General features: G+C 43.5%; 1 protein-coding gene across 2 annotated transcripts in view; it reads left to right on the top strand.

Moving 5' to 3' along the window:
* Positions 1–14,636, top strand: part of MDN1 (midasin AAA ATPase 1) — a 185,658-nt gene that overhangs the window by 14,817 nt on the left and 156,205 nt on the right. For both annotated transcript variants that reach the window (XM_025384538.1, XM_025384537.1), the window contains exons 2-6: positions 479–705; positions 9,916–10,140; positions 10,498–10,605; positions 10,758–10,950; positions 14,265–14,507. In XM_025384538.1, coding sequence (XP_025240323.1) covers positions 479–705; positions 9,916–10,140; positions 10,498–10,605; positions 10,758–10,950; positions 14,265–14,507 — 996 coding nt within the window. The remainder of the gene's footprint in view (positions 1–478; positions 706–9,915; positions 10,141–10,497; positions 10,606–10,757; positions 10,951–14,264; positions 14,508–14,636) is intronic.

Below are 14,636 nucleotides of genomic sequence, written 5' to 3'. Positions count from 1 at the left end.
ACTGAAAAAAGTTTCTACAGTATTTTATAATGGAATCTCACTTATGAAGTCTGGAAATTGGACATTTTAGTTCCAACCCAGGACTCTTCTCTGCTTTTCTACAACAGTGCAGATGAGTATTATTTATATAGATATTTTGGGCTAGGCATGGTGACTTATGCCTGTAATCCCAGCACTTTGCGAGGCCGAGGCAGTTGGATCACCTGTGGTCAGGAGTTCGAGACCAGCCTGGCCAACATGGTGAAACCCCCATCTCTACTAAAAAAAGAAAAAAAGAAAAATACAAAACTTAGCCTGATGTGGTAGGTGCCTGTAATCCCAGCTACTCATGGGAGGCTAAGGCCTGAGAATCGCTTGAACCTGGGAGGCGGAGGTTGCAGTGAGCCGAAATTGCGCCACTGCACTCCAGCCTGGGAGATGGAGCAAGACTCTGTCTCCAAAAAAAAAAATGAAAGATGTTTTGTTTTGCCTTTTTCAGGTGTGGACATCTCAAGATCGCCAGTGTGTCCTGAGTACCTTAGCACAGTTGCTCTTGGATAAGGACTGTACTGTGCTGGTTGGTCGCCAGCTTCGCCCTCTCCTTTTGGATTTGCTGGAAAGGAATGCCGAAGCCATTAAAGCTGGAGGCCAAATCAACCATGATCTGCATGAACGACTCTGTGTGTCGATGAGCAAACTCATCGGTAACCATCCTGATGTCCTCCCGTGAGTAGCAATTTTATTATTCACATTTCCCCTTCAGGTGATAGAACCTACTGTCTCCTGGGATGTAAGGGAGTCTGAGCTGAAAAGGGAAAACAAATACAGAAAGGAGAGAGATAAATAGTATTGTTTTATAAAAAGAGTCACAGCAGAATCCATTTATCCAGCTCAGTTTAGTGAGCATTTACTAGTTTTCTCTTAAATCTTGGCTATCAGAACAGACCTGGAAAGATGGTCAGGATATGTCCCCAATGCTCTCAAGGATTGTATCATGTGACAAGACATGCATATACAGCGGAGTAAATGAGGTTTAACTGAGATTCTTATAGCATCCACCTCTAATGGGAAAGATTCCTTGCTTATTAGAGCAGCTGAAGGAGTGGATTAGAAGAGCTGTAGTATCCCTTCCAAATTCTATGAATTTATCTGAATTAGTGTACTAAGAGCTGTGTTAGAGCTGGGTTTTAATGTAACTTTTTTTTTTTATTTTTTTTTTATTTTTTTTTTTATTTTTGAGACGGAGTCTCGCTCTGTCACCCAGGCTGGAGTGCAGTGGCGCGATCTCGGCTCACTGCAAGCTCCGCCTCCCAGGTTCACGCCATTCTCCTGCCTCAGCCTCCCGAGTAGCTGGGACTACAGGCGCCCGCCACCGCGCCCGGCTAATTTTTTGTATTTTTAGTAGAGACAGGGTTTCACCGTGGTCTCGATCTCCTGACCTTGTGATCCGCCCGCCTCGGCCTCCCAAAGTGCTGGGATTACAGGCGTGAGCCACCGCGCCCGGCTTAATGTAACTTTTAAAGTGATAGTGAAATATGGTTTGTGAGGCGTAGTCAAAAGAGGCAGCAAAACTGAGTGTCAGGGGTTTTTAAATTGAGAAGATTTTTTAAGCTATCGCTCTAAAAATGATTAATATTCTGTATACTAATAGGACATTTCTTTCTTCTTTTTTTTTTTTTTTTTTTTTGAGACGGAGTCCCGCTCTGTCACCAGGCTGGAGTGCAGTGGCATGACCTCTGCTCACTGCAACCTCCGCCTCCCTCCTGGGTTCAACTGATTATCCTGCCTCAGCCTCCTAAGTAGCCAGGACTACGGGCGCACGCCACCACGCCCAGCTGATTTTTGTATTTTTAGTAGAGACGGGGTTTCACCATGTTGGCCAGGATGGTCTCAATCTCTTGACCTCGTGATCTGCCTGCCTCAGCCTCCCAAAGTGCTGGGATTACAGGCGTGAGCTACTGTGCCCGGCCAACAGGACGTTTCTTATATCCAATGTTTTATTTATTAGTCTTCATCAGTATAATAAATACACTGGCTTTCTTGGAAGTATGGTATCTAATCTGGTCCTTGAATGAGGAAATAAGAAATGAAGACTTGGGGGGAGAACACTGTTGGTATGAGTTTTTCTAAAAGGGGATGAGAAAAAAATGAACCTGGTTTAATGGAACTAGAAAATATACAGCCAAGTAAAGATCAGGACTCTGAGAACATTCCTGGCTTTCTCTATTTTGATATGTCAGGTATCAAAGTTCTGTCTTATAAAAAATTATGCAATTTGTTCCTTGCTTTCTTTTCACCTTGATTAAACTTGTGCTCCCAAATTCCCTCAGCTATAGCTTTGGAGACAGTTTCAGAAGGTTAGAATGACACAATAGGTGTTGATTATTTTCTTTTTTTTTTCTTTTTGAAGCAGTCTCACTCTGTCACCCAGGCTGGAGTGCAGTGGCACGATCTCGCCTCACTGCAACCTCCTCCTCCTGGGTTCAAGTGATTCTCATGCCTCAGTCTCCTGAATAGCTGGGACTACAGATGCACATCACTATACTTGGCTGATTTTTTTTTTCTGAGACAGGGTCTCACTCTGTCAGCCAGTCTGGAGTGCAGTGGCACAATCTTGGCTCATTGCAACCTCCGCCTCCCGGTTCAAGTGATTGTCCCACCATCACGCCCCGCTAATTTTTGTGTTTTCTTGTGTTTTGTTTTTTTGAGACCAAGTCTCACTCTGTCACCTAGGCTGGAGTGCAGTGGTGTGGTCTTGGCTCACTGCAACCTCTGCCTCCCGGGTTAAGCGATTCTCCCACCTCACCCCCACTCCAAGTAGCTGGGACTACAGGTGTGTGCCACCGCACCTGGCTAATATTTGTATTTTTAGTAGAGATGGGGTTTCACTATGTTGGCCAGGCTGGTCTTGAACTCCTGACCTCGCGATCCGCCTACCTCGGCCTCCCAAATTGCTGGGATTATAGGTGTAAGCCACTGTGCCTGGCCTAACTTTTGTATTTTTTTGGGTTTTCACCATGTTGTCCAGGCCAGTCTTGAACTCCTAGCCTCAAGTGATCTGCCTGCCTCAGCCTCCCAAAGTGCTGGGATTACAGGCATGAGCTACCACACCCAGAAATTATTTTCCTTTAATGTTATGTCAGAGTGTAACATTATTTCTAAATTTTACCTATACTGACTTGACCAGCACCTGCTATGAATCGTGTCTGCAATACACAGAAGTATCCTGGACTAGTAAAGAAGAAAATACAGTTCCTTTTCCTCTACATTTGCAGAACACATCACTTCTAACACCAGATGTGTGACTTTTTACCTGTATCTATCAATTGTCTGACACCGGTTTGGTAGCCTACAATTCAATTCAACTCTGAGATTATCTATCTGGAGTTAGTACTGACCCCACAGGTTAAGAATTCAGTCCCACAAGAGTATCTCACCATTCCTCCCCTGCACACCCCCTCTCTAGACAAGAATCTCAAGTCTAGGTTATCATATATGCATCTGACCAAAAGGCTATAAATCAGAGACTTCCTTGACCTACCTCTTCAGGTTTGATTATTTGCTAAAATGGCTCACAGAACTCAGGAAAACAGTTTCTTTACCAGATTATAAGTGTATTAGAAAAGGATACAACTCAGGAAGAGCCAGTTAGATGCACAGGACAAGGCATGGGGGAAGGGGACAGTAAGCATCTATGCCCCCCGCCAGCTGCAGCACCCTCTCAGCACCTCCATTTGTTTACTACCCTGAAAGCTCTCGGGACCCCATTTATTTTTGTTGTTGTTGTTGTTTTGAGACGGAGTTTCGCTCGTTGCTCAGGCTGGACTTCAGTGGCGCAATCTCATGTCACCGCAACCTCCGCCTCCCAGGTTCAAGTGATTCTCCTCCCTCAGCCTCCTGAGTAGCTGGGATTACAGGCATGTGCCACCATTCCTGGCTAATTTTGTAGTTTTAGTAGAACGGGGTTTCTCCATGTTGGTCAGACTGGTTTCAAACTCCCGACCTCAGGTGATCCGCCCGCCTAGGCCTTCTAAAGTGCTGGGATTACAGATGTGAGCCACTGCACCCGACTTGGGTTTTTTTGTGTTTTTTTTAAATGGATATTTCATTAGGAAGGCATGATTAATTATATCTTTTTTTTTTTTTTTTTTGAGGCGGAGTTTCACTCTTGTTGCCCAGGCTGGAGTGCAATGGCACGATCTCGGCTCACCGCAACCTCTGCCTCCCAGGTTCAAGCAATTCTCCTGCCTCAGCCTCCCTAGTAGCAGGGATTACAGGCATATGCCACCAGGCCCAGCTAATTTTGTATTTTTTAGAAACAAGATTTCACCATGTTGGCCAGGCTGGTCTCAAACTCCCGACCTTAGGCAGTCCACCTGCCTCAGCGTCCCAAAGTGCTGGGATTACAGGCGTGAGCCACTGCGCCCGGCATTGATTATATCTTTGACCATTGGAGATCATCTTAACCTTCATCCCCTCTCTCTTCTCTGGCAGTTGGGCTGAAAGTTTTAACTCTATTATCACTTGGTTGGTTCTCCTGGCAACCAACCTGTGGCCCTCCCCCACCCTCCCTGCTCCTTAGGGACTTTCCCATTGTCACCTCATTAACATAAACTCAGGTGTGATTGAAAGGGGGTTGAATAACAAAAGAATAGCTCTTACTGCATTGGCAATTACAATTCCTGGAGCTCTGTCCTGGAACCAGATTGAAAACTAAACATATATCACAAATAAGCTCAAGTTTTTAACAAAATTTAAGTTTCATTCTTAAAAATGTGTATACACTTTTTTCCCGTTGTGGTAGGAAAATGCATAAAATTGATCACCTTTACTATTTTTTTTTTTGGAGACGGAGTTTCGTTCTTGTTGTCCAGGCTGGAATGCAATGGCTCACTGCAATTTCCACCTTCCAGGTTCAAGTGATTCTCCTGCCTCAGCCTCCAAAGTAGCTGGCATCATGGGCATGTGCCACCACACCTGGCTAATTTTGTATTTTTAGTAGAGGTGGGGATTTCACCATATTGGCCAGGCTGGTCTTGAACTCCTGACCTTAGGTGATCCACCTGCATCGGCCTCCCAAAGTGTTGGGATTGCAGGTGTGAGCCACTGCCCCCGGCCCAACTTCACTATTTTTAAGTGTACAGTTTATTTGGATTGCGTTTTAGATTAATTTCTTGGTTTCAGTTTTGCATCTGCTGCTGGTTTGTGCTGGGCACGTGTCCCACATCAGTGCTGTCTGTCTTTTGATTGGTAAGAGCAATAGTGGGTGGGCCTAGTCACAGCCTTTATGAAGAATAGCAGATGGATTGTTGTGCTGGAGCATGCACTTTCTTTTCAAAGACATAGTCCGTGTGTAAGGTACTGTATCTATGTGACCAGTCATGCAGCCATACAGCAGAATGGGGGACCAAAATAGTTCTGCTCTTACATGTTTTAGTTAAAAACTGTATCTAGAAATGCTTAAAGGTAACATCTTGTTTGTTTTTAGACTTTTCTTCCTCTCCAAGAACTACTTTATTCTCACTGTATCCCTGTGAGGAAAATAATGCCCTAGTAGTATAATACCTATTTCCCCTTTTCTTCTTTTAGTTCCAGAAGTGATATATTCAAATAACATTCAACAATACAGAATGGTAGGAAGCTAAAGGTCTTCTCCACCCTGAAACCATACCCTCCAAAGATAGCTGGTATTAATATTTTGGTATGTTTTCTCCCCATTGTCTTTCCTCACTCTTGCACACATCAGAGTATACACACAAGTACATTAATATGCACGCATTTTAAATATGGCTTTATTGAGATAGTTTCTATATTATAAAAGTACAATTCAGTGGTTTTAGTATTTTCATCAATATATGCAGTCATCACTACAGTCAATTGCTTTTATTTTTTATTTTTAGCTCATGCTAAATTATTTTCAAAAATTTTAACTCAGGCATTTTGTTATAAAAACTTGCTACTCATACATAAACTAATATGAACTTAAAATTCATCATACAGGCTGGGCGCGGTGGCTCAAGCCTGTAATCCCAACACTTTGGGAGGCCGAGACGGGCGGATCACAAGGTCAGGAGATCGAGACCATCCTGGCTAACCCGGTGAAACCCCGTCTCTACTAAAAAAATACAAAAAAAACCAGCCGGGTGAGGTTGCGGGCACCTGTAGTCCCAGCTACTCGGGAGGCTGAGGCAGGAGAATGGCGTAAACCCGGGAGGCGGAGCTTGCAGTGAGCTCCGAGATCCGGCCACTGCACTCCAGCCTGGGCAACAGAGCAAGACTCCATCTCAAAAAAAAAAAAAAAAAATTATAAATTTGCTTCACTTTTTTTTTTTGAGACGGAGTTTCGCTCTTATTGCCTGGGCCGGAGTGTAATGGCGCCATCTAGGCTCACCGCAACCTCCGCCTCCCAGGTTCAAGTGATTCTCCTGCCTCAGCCTCCCAAGTAGGTGGGATCACCACCACACATGGCTAATTTTGTTTTTTTAGTAGAGGTGGGGTTTCTCCATGTTGGTCAGGCTGGTCTCGAACTCCCAACCTCAGGTGATCCACCTGTCTTGGCCTCTTAAAGTGCTGGGATTACAGGCATGAGCCACTGCACCCAGCCTACTTCACTTTTTAATTTGACTTTCTAGTAAATCTTCCTTTTTTTTTTTTTTGAGATGGAGTCTCTCTCTGTCGCCCAGGCTGGAGTGCAGTGGTGCTATCTTGGCTCACTGCAAGCTCCGCCTCCTGGGTTCATGTCATTCTCCTGCCTCAGTCTCCCGAGTAGCTGGGACTACAGGCACCTGCCATCATACCCAGCTAAATTTTTTTTTGTATTTTTAGTAGAGACGGGGTTTCACTATGTTAGCCAGGATGGTCTCGATCTCCTGACCTCATGATCCACCTGCCTCAGCCTCCCAAAGTGCTGGGATTACAGGCGTGAGCCACCATGCCCGGTCGACTTTCTAGTAAATCTTTAGCTTCTCTGCTTTTGGGTGGTGTGTAGGGAGATCCTCTTTTACTTGGATTAAGAGCATCATTCATTAATGAGCATCTCATATTGGCAGTAGGCCTTAGACCTAGTATTGATGCTGCCTTCTGTTTTGTCATTTTTAATTCAAACCCACCTCTGTAATAGCCACCACTGAAGGCAGATTTTGGTAGACTTTGAAAAACTTGAGGTTTTACTTGAGGTTCCATATGCTTCATGGCTTGCAAAACATAATGGCCTACGAATCCCATGGCAGCAAATCAGTCCAACTGCTACTACTGTACTGGCCACAGCTCCAGCTGGGTTCCCCTGCCTCCACTAGGAATGTGAATCATCCCAGCCCAGAGGTTGCGGCCAACAACCACGTACCTTTATCAGGGAACAACACAGCCACCGACCACAGTCCATTTTTGAACGTTTGTACACAATTTTTTAAGATAGAATTTTTTTTTTTTTAAGGTGGAGTCTCGCTCTGTCGCCAGGCTGGAGTGTAGTGGCGTGATCTTGGCTCACTGCAACCTCTGCCTCCCTCCCGGGTTCAAGCGATTCTCCTGCCTCAGCCTCCCAGTTAGCTAGGACTACAGGCATGTGCCACCACACCCAGCTAATTTTTGTATTTTTAGTAGAGACGGGGTTTTACCACATTGGCCAGGATGGTCTCGATCTCTTGACCTTGTGATCCGCCTGCCTTGGCCTCCCAAAGTGCTGGGATTACAGGCGTGAGCCACTTCGCCTGACCAGAAATTTTTGTTGTTGTTGTTGAGATGGAATTTCACTCTCATTGCCCATGCTGGAGTGCAATGGTGCCATCTCAGCTCATCGAAACCTTCGCCTCCCAGGTCGAAGCGATTCTTCTGCCTCAGCCTCCTGAGTAGCTGGGATTACAGGCTTGTGTCACCACGCCTGGCTAATTTTGTATTTTTAGTAGACATGGGGTTTCTCCATGTTGGTCAGGCTGGTCTCGAACTCCTGACCTCAGGTGATCCACCTGCCTTAGCCTCCCAAAGTGCTGGGATTACAGGTGTGAGCCACTGCGCCCAGCCCAGAAATTTTTATAAAATTAAAAACAAACATTTAATGCATGCTAATTATTTTTATTTTTTAATACTTAATTTAGAGCCATTTTAGGCTCATAGCAAAATTGAGAGGAAGGTACAGAGATTTCCCATATAAACACTGTACCCACACACACATGCATAGCCTCCCCATTATCAGCATCTCCCATCAGACTTGTGCATTTTTTACAATTGATGAGCCTACTCGAAGTCTACCCGATTACATTAAGGTTCATTAGGATTAGTGTTAATTATTCTTTCAGTGTTTGGTAGAATTCCCTAGTGTACTCATCAAGCTTTTCTCTAGTGCAGTCTAGGCTTTTCTTTGATGGGAAGTTTTTGATTACTGACTAAATCTGCTTACTAGTTACTTAGTGATCTGTACATATTTTCCATTTCTTTATAATGTTCGAAGTTTTTTTTGAGACAGAGTTTTACTCTTGTCGCCCAGGCTGGAGTGCAATGGCATGATCTCAGCTCACTGTAACCTCCGTCTCAGGCTCAAGTGATTCTCCTGCCTCAGCCTTCTGAGTAGCTGGGATTACAGGCATGCACCACCACACCCGGCTAATTTTCTGTTTTTAGTAGAGACGGAGTTTTACCATGTTGGCCAGGCAGGTCTTGAACTCCTTACCTAAAGTGATCCTCCTACCTCAGCCTCCCAAAGTGCTGGGATTTCAGGTGTGAGCCACTGTGCCTGGCCTTATTCAAAGTTTTAATAATATTTTTTATTTCCATGGCATTGGTTATATAATATAATGTCCCCTCTTGTGTCGCCCAGGCTTGAGTGCAGTGGTGTGATCTCACCTCACTGCAACCTCCCTTTCCCGGGTTCAGGCGATTCTCCTGCTTCAACGTCCCAAATAGCTGGAATTACAGGCATGCGCCACCACCACGCCCGGCTAATTCTGTGTTTTTAGTATAGATGGGTTTCACCATATTGGTCCAGCTGTCTAGAACTCCTGACCTCAGGTGATCCACCCACCTCAGCCTCCCAAAGTGCTGGAATTACAGGTGTGAGCCACCACACCCAGTCCCGTCTTTTATTTCTGATTTTAGTTCATTCGAATCTTTTTTATCTTAGTTAATCTAGCAAAGGGTTTGCAGTTCATTTACCTATTTTGAGACAAGGTCTTGCTCTGTCATCCAGGCTGGAATGCAGTGGCACCTTCATAGTTCATTGTAACCTTGAACCTGGCAAATGATCTTCCAGCTTCAGGCTCCTGAATAGGCTTCAGGCTCCACTATACCCCGCTAATTTTTTTTAAATTTTTCGTAGGAATGAGGTCTCACTATGTTGCCCAGGTTTGTCCTCTTCATTCATTAAGGTGTAACTTAAGCATCTCTTCTTGATTCTCCCCAGATTCAGTTGACTCTTGTGTGTGTATGTCTCTTAGTGTTTCTAAAAGTGGCTGTCTTCCTTACTAGGCAGCAAACCCCTCAAGAAAAGTATCTCTTTGGTTTTGAATCCCAGTTGTTAACACGGTATTTGGCTCATAGAACTGAATACATGTTTGTTGGAAATGAGTGCCTTTTCGGTTGTAAACACTTTAAGTACCCCCTACTTTTGTAGGTAATTACTTTAGATTTTTGTATCCTCTTAGTCAGAATTATCTCATGCTGTTGTCCTGGTTCCTGAAATTGAACAGGATACAATTTTAGGACTAGGTAGCTTCAGCATTCATTCCCCTGCTTTCTCAGACCTTTGGGAGTTCTGTTCTGTGGTTTGGTCAGAGTAGAGAGATGTGTTCTATGATATTCCCAGCAATCAATGAAAATATAGATACTCCTTGTTGAAAATAGCTTAAGTTGAAAATGCATTTAATACTCTGATAAACTATTAAAAAGCAGAAAAATTAAGTCCAACCATTGTTAAGTTGGGGATGTCTGTATTCTTTGTGTTTGAAGGTTTGCCCTGAGGTATTTCAAGGACACGTCCCCAGTCTTTCAAAGACTATTCCTGGAGAGTTCAGATGCTAATCCAGTCCGCTATGGACGTAGGAGGATGAAGCTCCGGGACCTAATGGAAGCAGCCTACAAGTTTCTGCAGCAGGAGCAGTCTGTGTTCCGGGAGCTCTGGGACTGGAGTGTGTGTGTCCCTCTCCTCAGAAGCCATGACACCTTGGTTCGCTGGTGCGTAGCTGTTTTTTTTGCACTTCTAGTGTGGGGATGGTACAGGGCATGTGTGGAGTTGTGTGTGTCTCGAGGGAAAGGAAACCATTTAAACTTCGTTAATTTTGTTCTTGTGGCTTTTGGGGTTTTACTTTCTTTAATCATGTGTCATTGCAGAGGAAAATGAGATGATATGAATGGAGTCTCACCTTTTTCATGTTCCATCAAGTAAATCCATTGTGCCTGATTTGTATTTTCTCTTCTTAATTGTGTTGTAATAATGGAGATTTCCTTTTCTAGTGTTCAGTTGGCTAGTGAATTTTATTCTTTATAATTAACTGTAGAAAAACTGAATTTACATACTTTCTTTTTCCCTAGGTATACAGCCAATTGTCTTGCTTTGGTCACCTGTATGAATGAAGAGCACAAGTTATCATTTCTTAAGAAGATATTTAATAGTGATGAATTGATCCATTTCAGGTTGAGGTAAGCAGGAACCTTCATGGAGGTATTGCTATAGCATTTCTTTATTTTTTATTTTTTGTTTTTTCTTGGGGCGACAGGCCAGAGGTGACTGCAGGTCTTGCTGTCGCACTTCTGAGTGATAAGGTAATTGACGAGACTCTCCTTTCTCTTAGGTTGTTAGAAGAGGCCCAGTTGCAGGATTTGGAGAAGGCCTTGGTTTTGGCCAATCCAGAAGCCTCCCTTTGGTGTAAGGAGAAGGAGCTGCAGTACTTACAGGGACACCTTGTTTCGTCTGACCTCTCCCCTAGGGTGACAGCTGTTTGTGGTGTGGTACTGCCTGGGCAGCCGCCAGCCCCTGGAGAGCTGGTATGTTGGTATCAGTAGGGGGTATGTCCCCTTCCTCCTACTGAACACTGAGCGTGCTCTGTCTTTGGCTGGGCTCTATGTACCAGGTGTGAGCTAAATTAATTTGTTAAATTGCTACTCCATTTTTGGAAGTATTCAGGGAGAAATTAAAAAGAAATTAATCTTGGGCTTTTCCCCTGATATTCCCACTGTTCCTGTTTTTATTTTTTGTTAATTTTTTAAATTATAGAGACGGCGTCTCACTATGTTGTCTGTGCCAGTCTGGAACCCCTGGCCTCAAGGGATCATGCCACCTCAGCCTCCCAAAGTGTTGGGATTACAGGCGTGAGCCACTGCACTCAGCCTGTCCCTGTTTAATATGACATTAGAAACTAATGGTGCCTATGTGATGCCTTTAACTTGAGCAGAGCTCATCCGTATATTTTCTTGTTTGCTTACTGCAAAAACTGTGAAGTTCTGTAGCACGTTAGGATCCTATGTTGATGTAATTCAAAGGCAGAATTACTTGCTGGAGACCTTTGGACTGCTCTGTGGCAAAGACAGGCCTAGGTCTAGAGATAACTCCCAGCAGCCTCTTCTTTCAGAACTATCTCATTGTGTGAGAGTCCAGTAGCTAGTGAACTAGCCATATGCAACAAACTTCTTTCCACGAATGGCTTGAGACCAGAGACCATACTTGAACAGGCTTATAGATCATAAATCTGGCACTATTGGGAACCAGTCTTTTTTTTCCATAGCAGTCTTCAGTCAGTTGTCACTTTGTCTGATGGTCTGGAGTGCAAGTGCAGTGGCATAGCCTCGGCTCACTGCAACCTCCACCTCCCAGGTTCAAGTGATTCTTCTGCCTCAGCCTCCCGAGTAGCTGGGATTACAGGTGCCCCCCACCACGCCTGGCTAATTTTTTGTATTTTTAGTTGAGACAGAATTTCACTCTGTTGGCCAGCCTGGTCTCGAACGCCTGACCTGGTGATCCACCTGCCTCAGACTGCCAAAGTGCTGAGATTACAGGTGTGAGCCACTGCGCCCAGCCCACCCACTTTTCTTCTTGGAATAAGTTCTGGGTCATTTCTTGAAGCATCAGTTGGGTTCTGGTCAGTAGTATTAAAAAAAAATAGTGTAATGTACATATAGGAAAATGCACATTGTCATAAGTGTAGTCAGTGATTATTCATAAACTTCATATAAATAATACCAAACACCCAGTACTTCCAAAGCTCTTTGTGTTTTTTTCTAGTTGTGAAGACCTGTCCCCTTCCCCACTCCCTCTTTATTCCTGTAACCAGTATCCCATGTATCCTGTAACCAGTATCCCAACCTAGATTATGTTTAGGGCATTAGGATTTTAACATAGGGAAGGATTCTGGTTAGAATGGTCCTGGGGCCGAAGTGCAGGGTAGAGTTGCGCCTGCCTGCTAAATTTTTGAGAGGGACAGCCCTGAGGAAAGTTCAAGAGCTTCCAGCTCTGAATTTCTTTTAGTCCTCACGTGTTTTTAGGTAACCAGCTATATTTGAGAACTTACTACCCCTTAAAAGTTATAAATCATTCCCCTTTTCTCCCTATGTATATTGGATGCATTGTTATTATTTAAAAAGTATAAAAATTTTGATACAACATTTACCATGTTAACATTTTTAACTTTACACATTAGTTCACATTGTTATTTAACCAGTCTCTAGAAAAATTTTTTAGTTTTTTGAGATGGGGTCTTACTCTGTTGCCCAGGCTGGAATGCAGTGCTGTGATTGTAGCTCACTGTAACTTCAAACTCCTAGGCTCAAGGGGTCCTCCCACCTCAGCCTCCTGAGTAGCTGGGACTACAGGTGTGTGCCAGCATGCCTGGCTAATTTTTAAATTTTTTGTAGCGACAGAGTCTCACTATGTTGTCCAGGCTAGTCTTGAACTCCTAGTCTCAAGCCATCCTCCCTCCTCAGCCTCCCAAAGTGCTGGAATTACAGGTGTAAGCCAGCCACCACATCTGACTGAGAATGTTTTCGTCTTGCAAAGCTGAAATTCTTTCTCATTAAACTTACTGGGTGCATTTTAATATTCTTTTTTACTTTTTGTTACAGAAAATGTCACACATATTCCAAAGTAGAAAAAATGGTATAGTGAATACCCGCGGACCCGATGGACCTGGGTATTCAATAATTATCAGTTACCTTTCATTTATATTTTTGCATGACTTCCTCACATTATGTTACTTAGAAGCAAATACCAGGCATCATACTATTTTATATGAAAATATTTCAGTTATATACTAAATATATATATAGATATATATATACACATAGATATATATCTTTCTCTCTCTAAAGGAAACAAACTTAAAAAATAACCCTGGTACTGTTGTTATACCTTAAAAAAAAAAAATTATAAGATATCCTCTCAGGGTCTATATTTCCCTGATTGTCTCCTAAATGTATTGTGTGTATTTGTGATCTCAGATGGGAAATCCTAGAATATGGAGAAAGAAAGAAAAGAAAAATCCAACAGTAATAGATGAAGTTTGCACTTCCCCACCTTTGTGCATCAGCTTTTTTGGCTACTTAAACTTTGGAAGACTTTCTTACATTTGCCAACAAATTCTGCTTCCCTACTTCCCACGGCATCCCTTACCCCCAATAAAATGGAAAGGAAAAAAAAATCAGATCCTTGCTTTATTTTTATTTTTATTTTTTTGGTTTTTTTTGAGACTGAGTTTCGCTTTTGTTGCCCAGCTGGAGTGCAGTGGCACGATCTTGGCCCTCTGCAACCTCTGCCTTCTGGGTTCAAGTGATTCTCCAGCCTCAGCTTCCCGAGTAGCTGGGATTACAGGCATATGCCACCACGTCCAGCTAATGTTTTTGTATTTTTAGTAGAGACGGGGTTTCATCACGTTGGCCAGGCTGATCTCAAACTCCTGACTTCAGGTGATCCACTTGCCTTGGCTTCACAAAGTACTGGGATTATAGGCGTGAGCTACTACACCTGGCCCCTTGCTTTATTTTTAAAAATAAAAATTTGTTTATTTTTAGAGTCAGGGTCTCTTTGTGTCACCCAGGCTGGAGTGCAGTGGTGTGATCATGGCTTACTATCCTTGAACTCCTGGGATGAAATGATACTGCCACCTCAGCACTTCAGTAGCTGAGATTGGGCATGGGCCACCATGCCGAAGAGATCTTTAGATGACATACCTGTTGTTATTATAGTTTTGATACTACTAATTTGCTTACAGAGGTTTGTGTAAGGTTAGTAGAAGGCTTACTGTAGAAATTAACTTGTGTTCCTTGGGGGAAGAACTCTTCTTGACATGGCTTTTGTCTTGCCCCTTTAGGGTGGTAATAGGAGTTCTTCACGTGAACAGGAGCTGGCACTTAGGTCTTATGTGCTGGTTGAGTCTGTCTGCAAAAATCTTCAGACCCTGGCTATGGCGGTTGCTTCTCAGAATGCTGTGTTGTTGGAAGGACCAATAGGATGCGGCAAAACTTCCTTAGTTGAATATTTAGCTGCAATGACAGGTAGAACGAAGCCTCCTCAGCTTCTCAAAGTCCAGCTTGGAGATCAGACTGACAGTAAGGTAATAAGGAAATGTTAAGTTTTGGTGGCTTGTCATGCTTGTAAATATTTGCATTAAAATATTGCTTTTACTAAGGGAATATAAGAATAGTTATTGGTCTTGCTTATAACTGTTGGGGCCAACCTACGT

This window comes from Theropithecus gelada, chromosome 4, assembly GCF_003255815.1.
Source record: "Theropithecus gelada isolate Dixy chromosome 4, Tgel_1.0, whole genome shotgun sequence".
NCBI lineage: Eukaryota > Metazoa > Chordata > Mammalia > Primates > Cercopithecidae > Theropithecus > Theropithecus gelada.
Note: the sequence above shows the minus strand (reverse complement) of the source record. Positions and strands in the feature narration are given on the sequence as shown.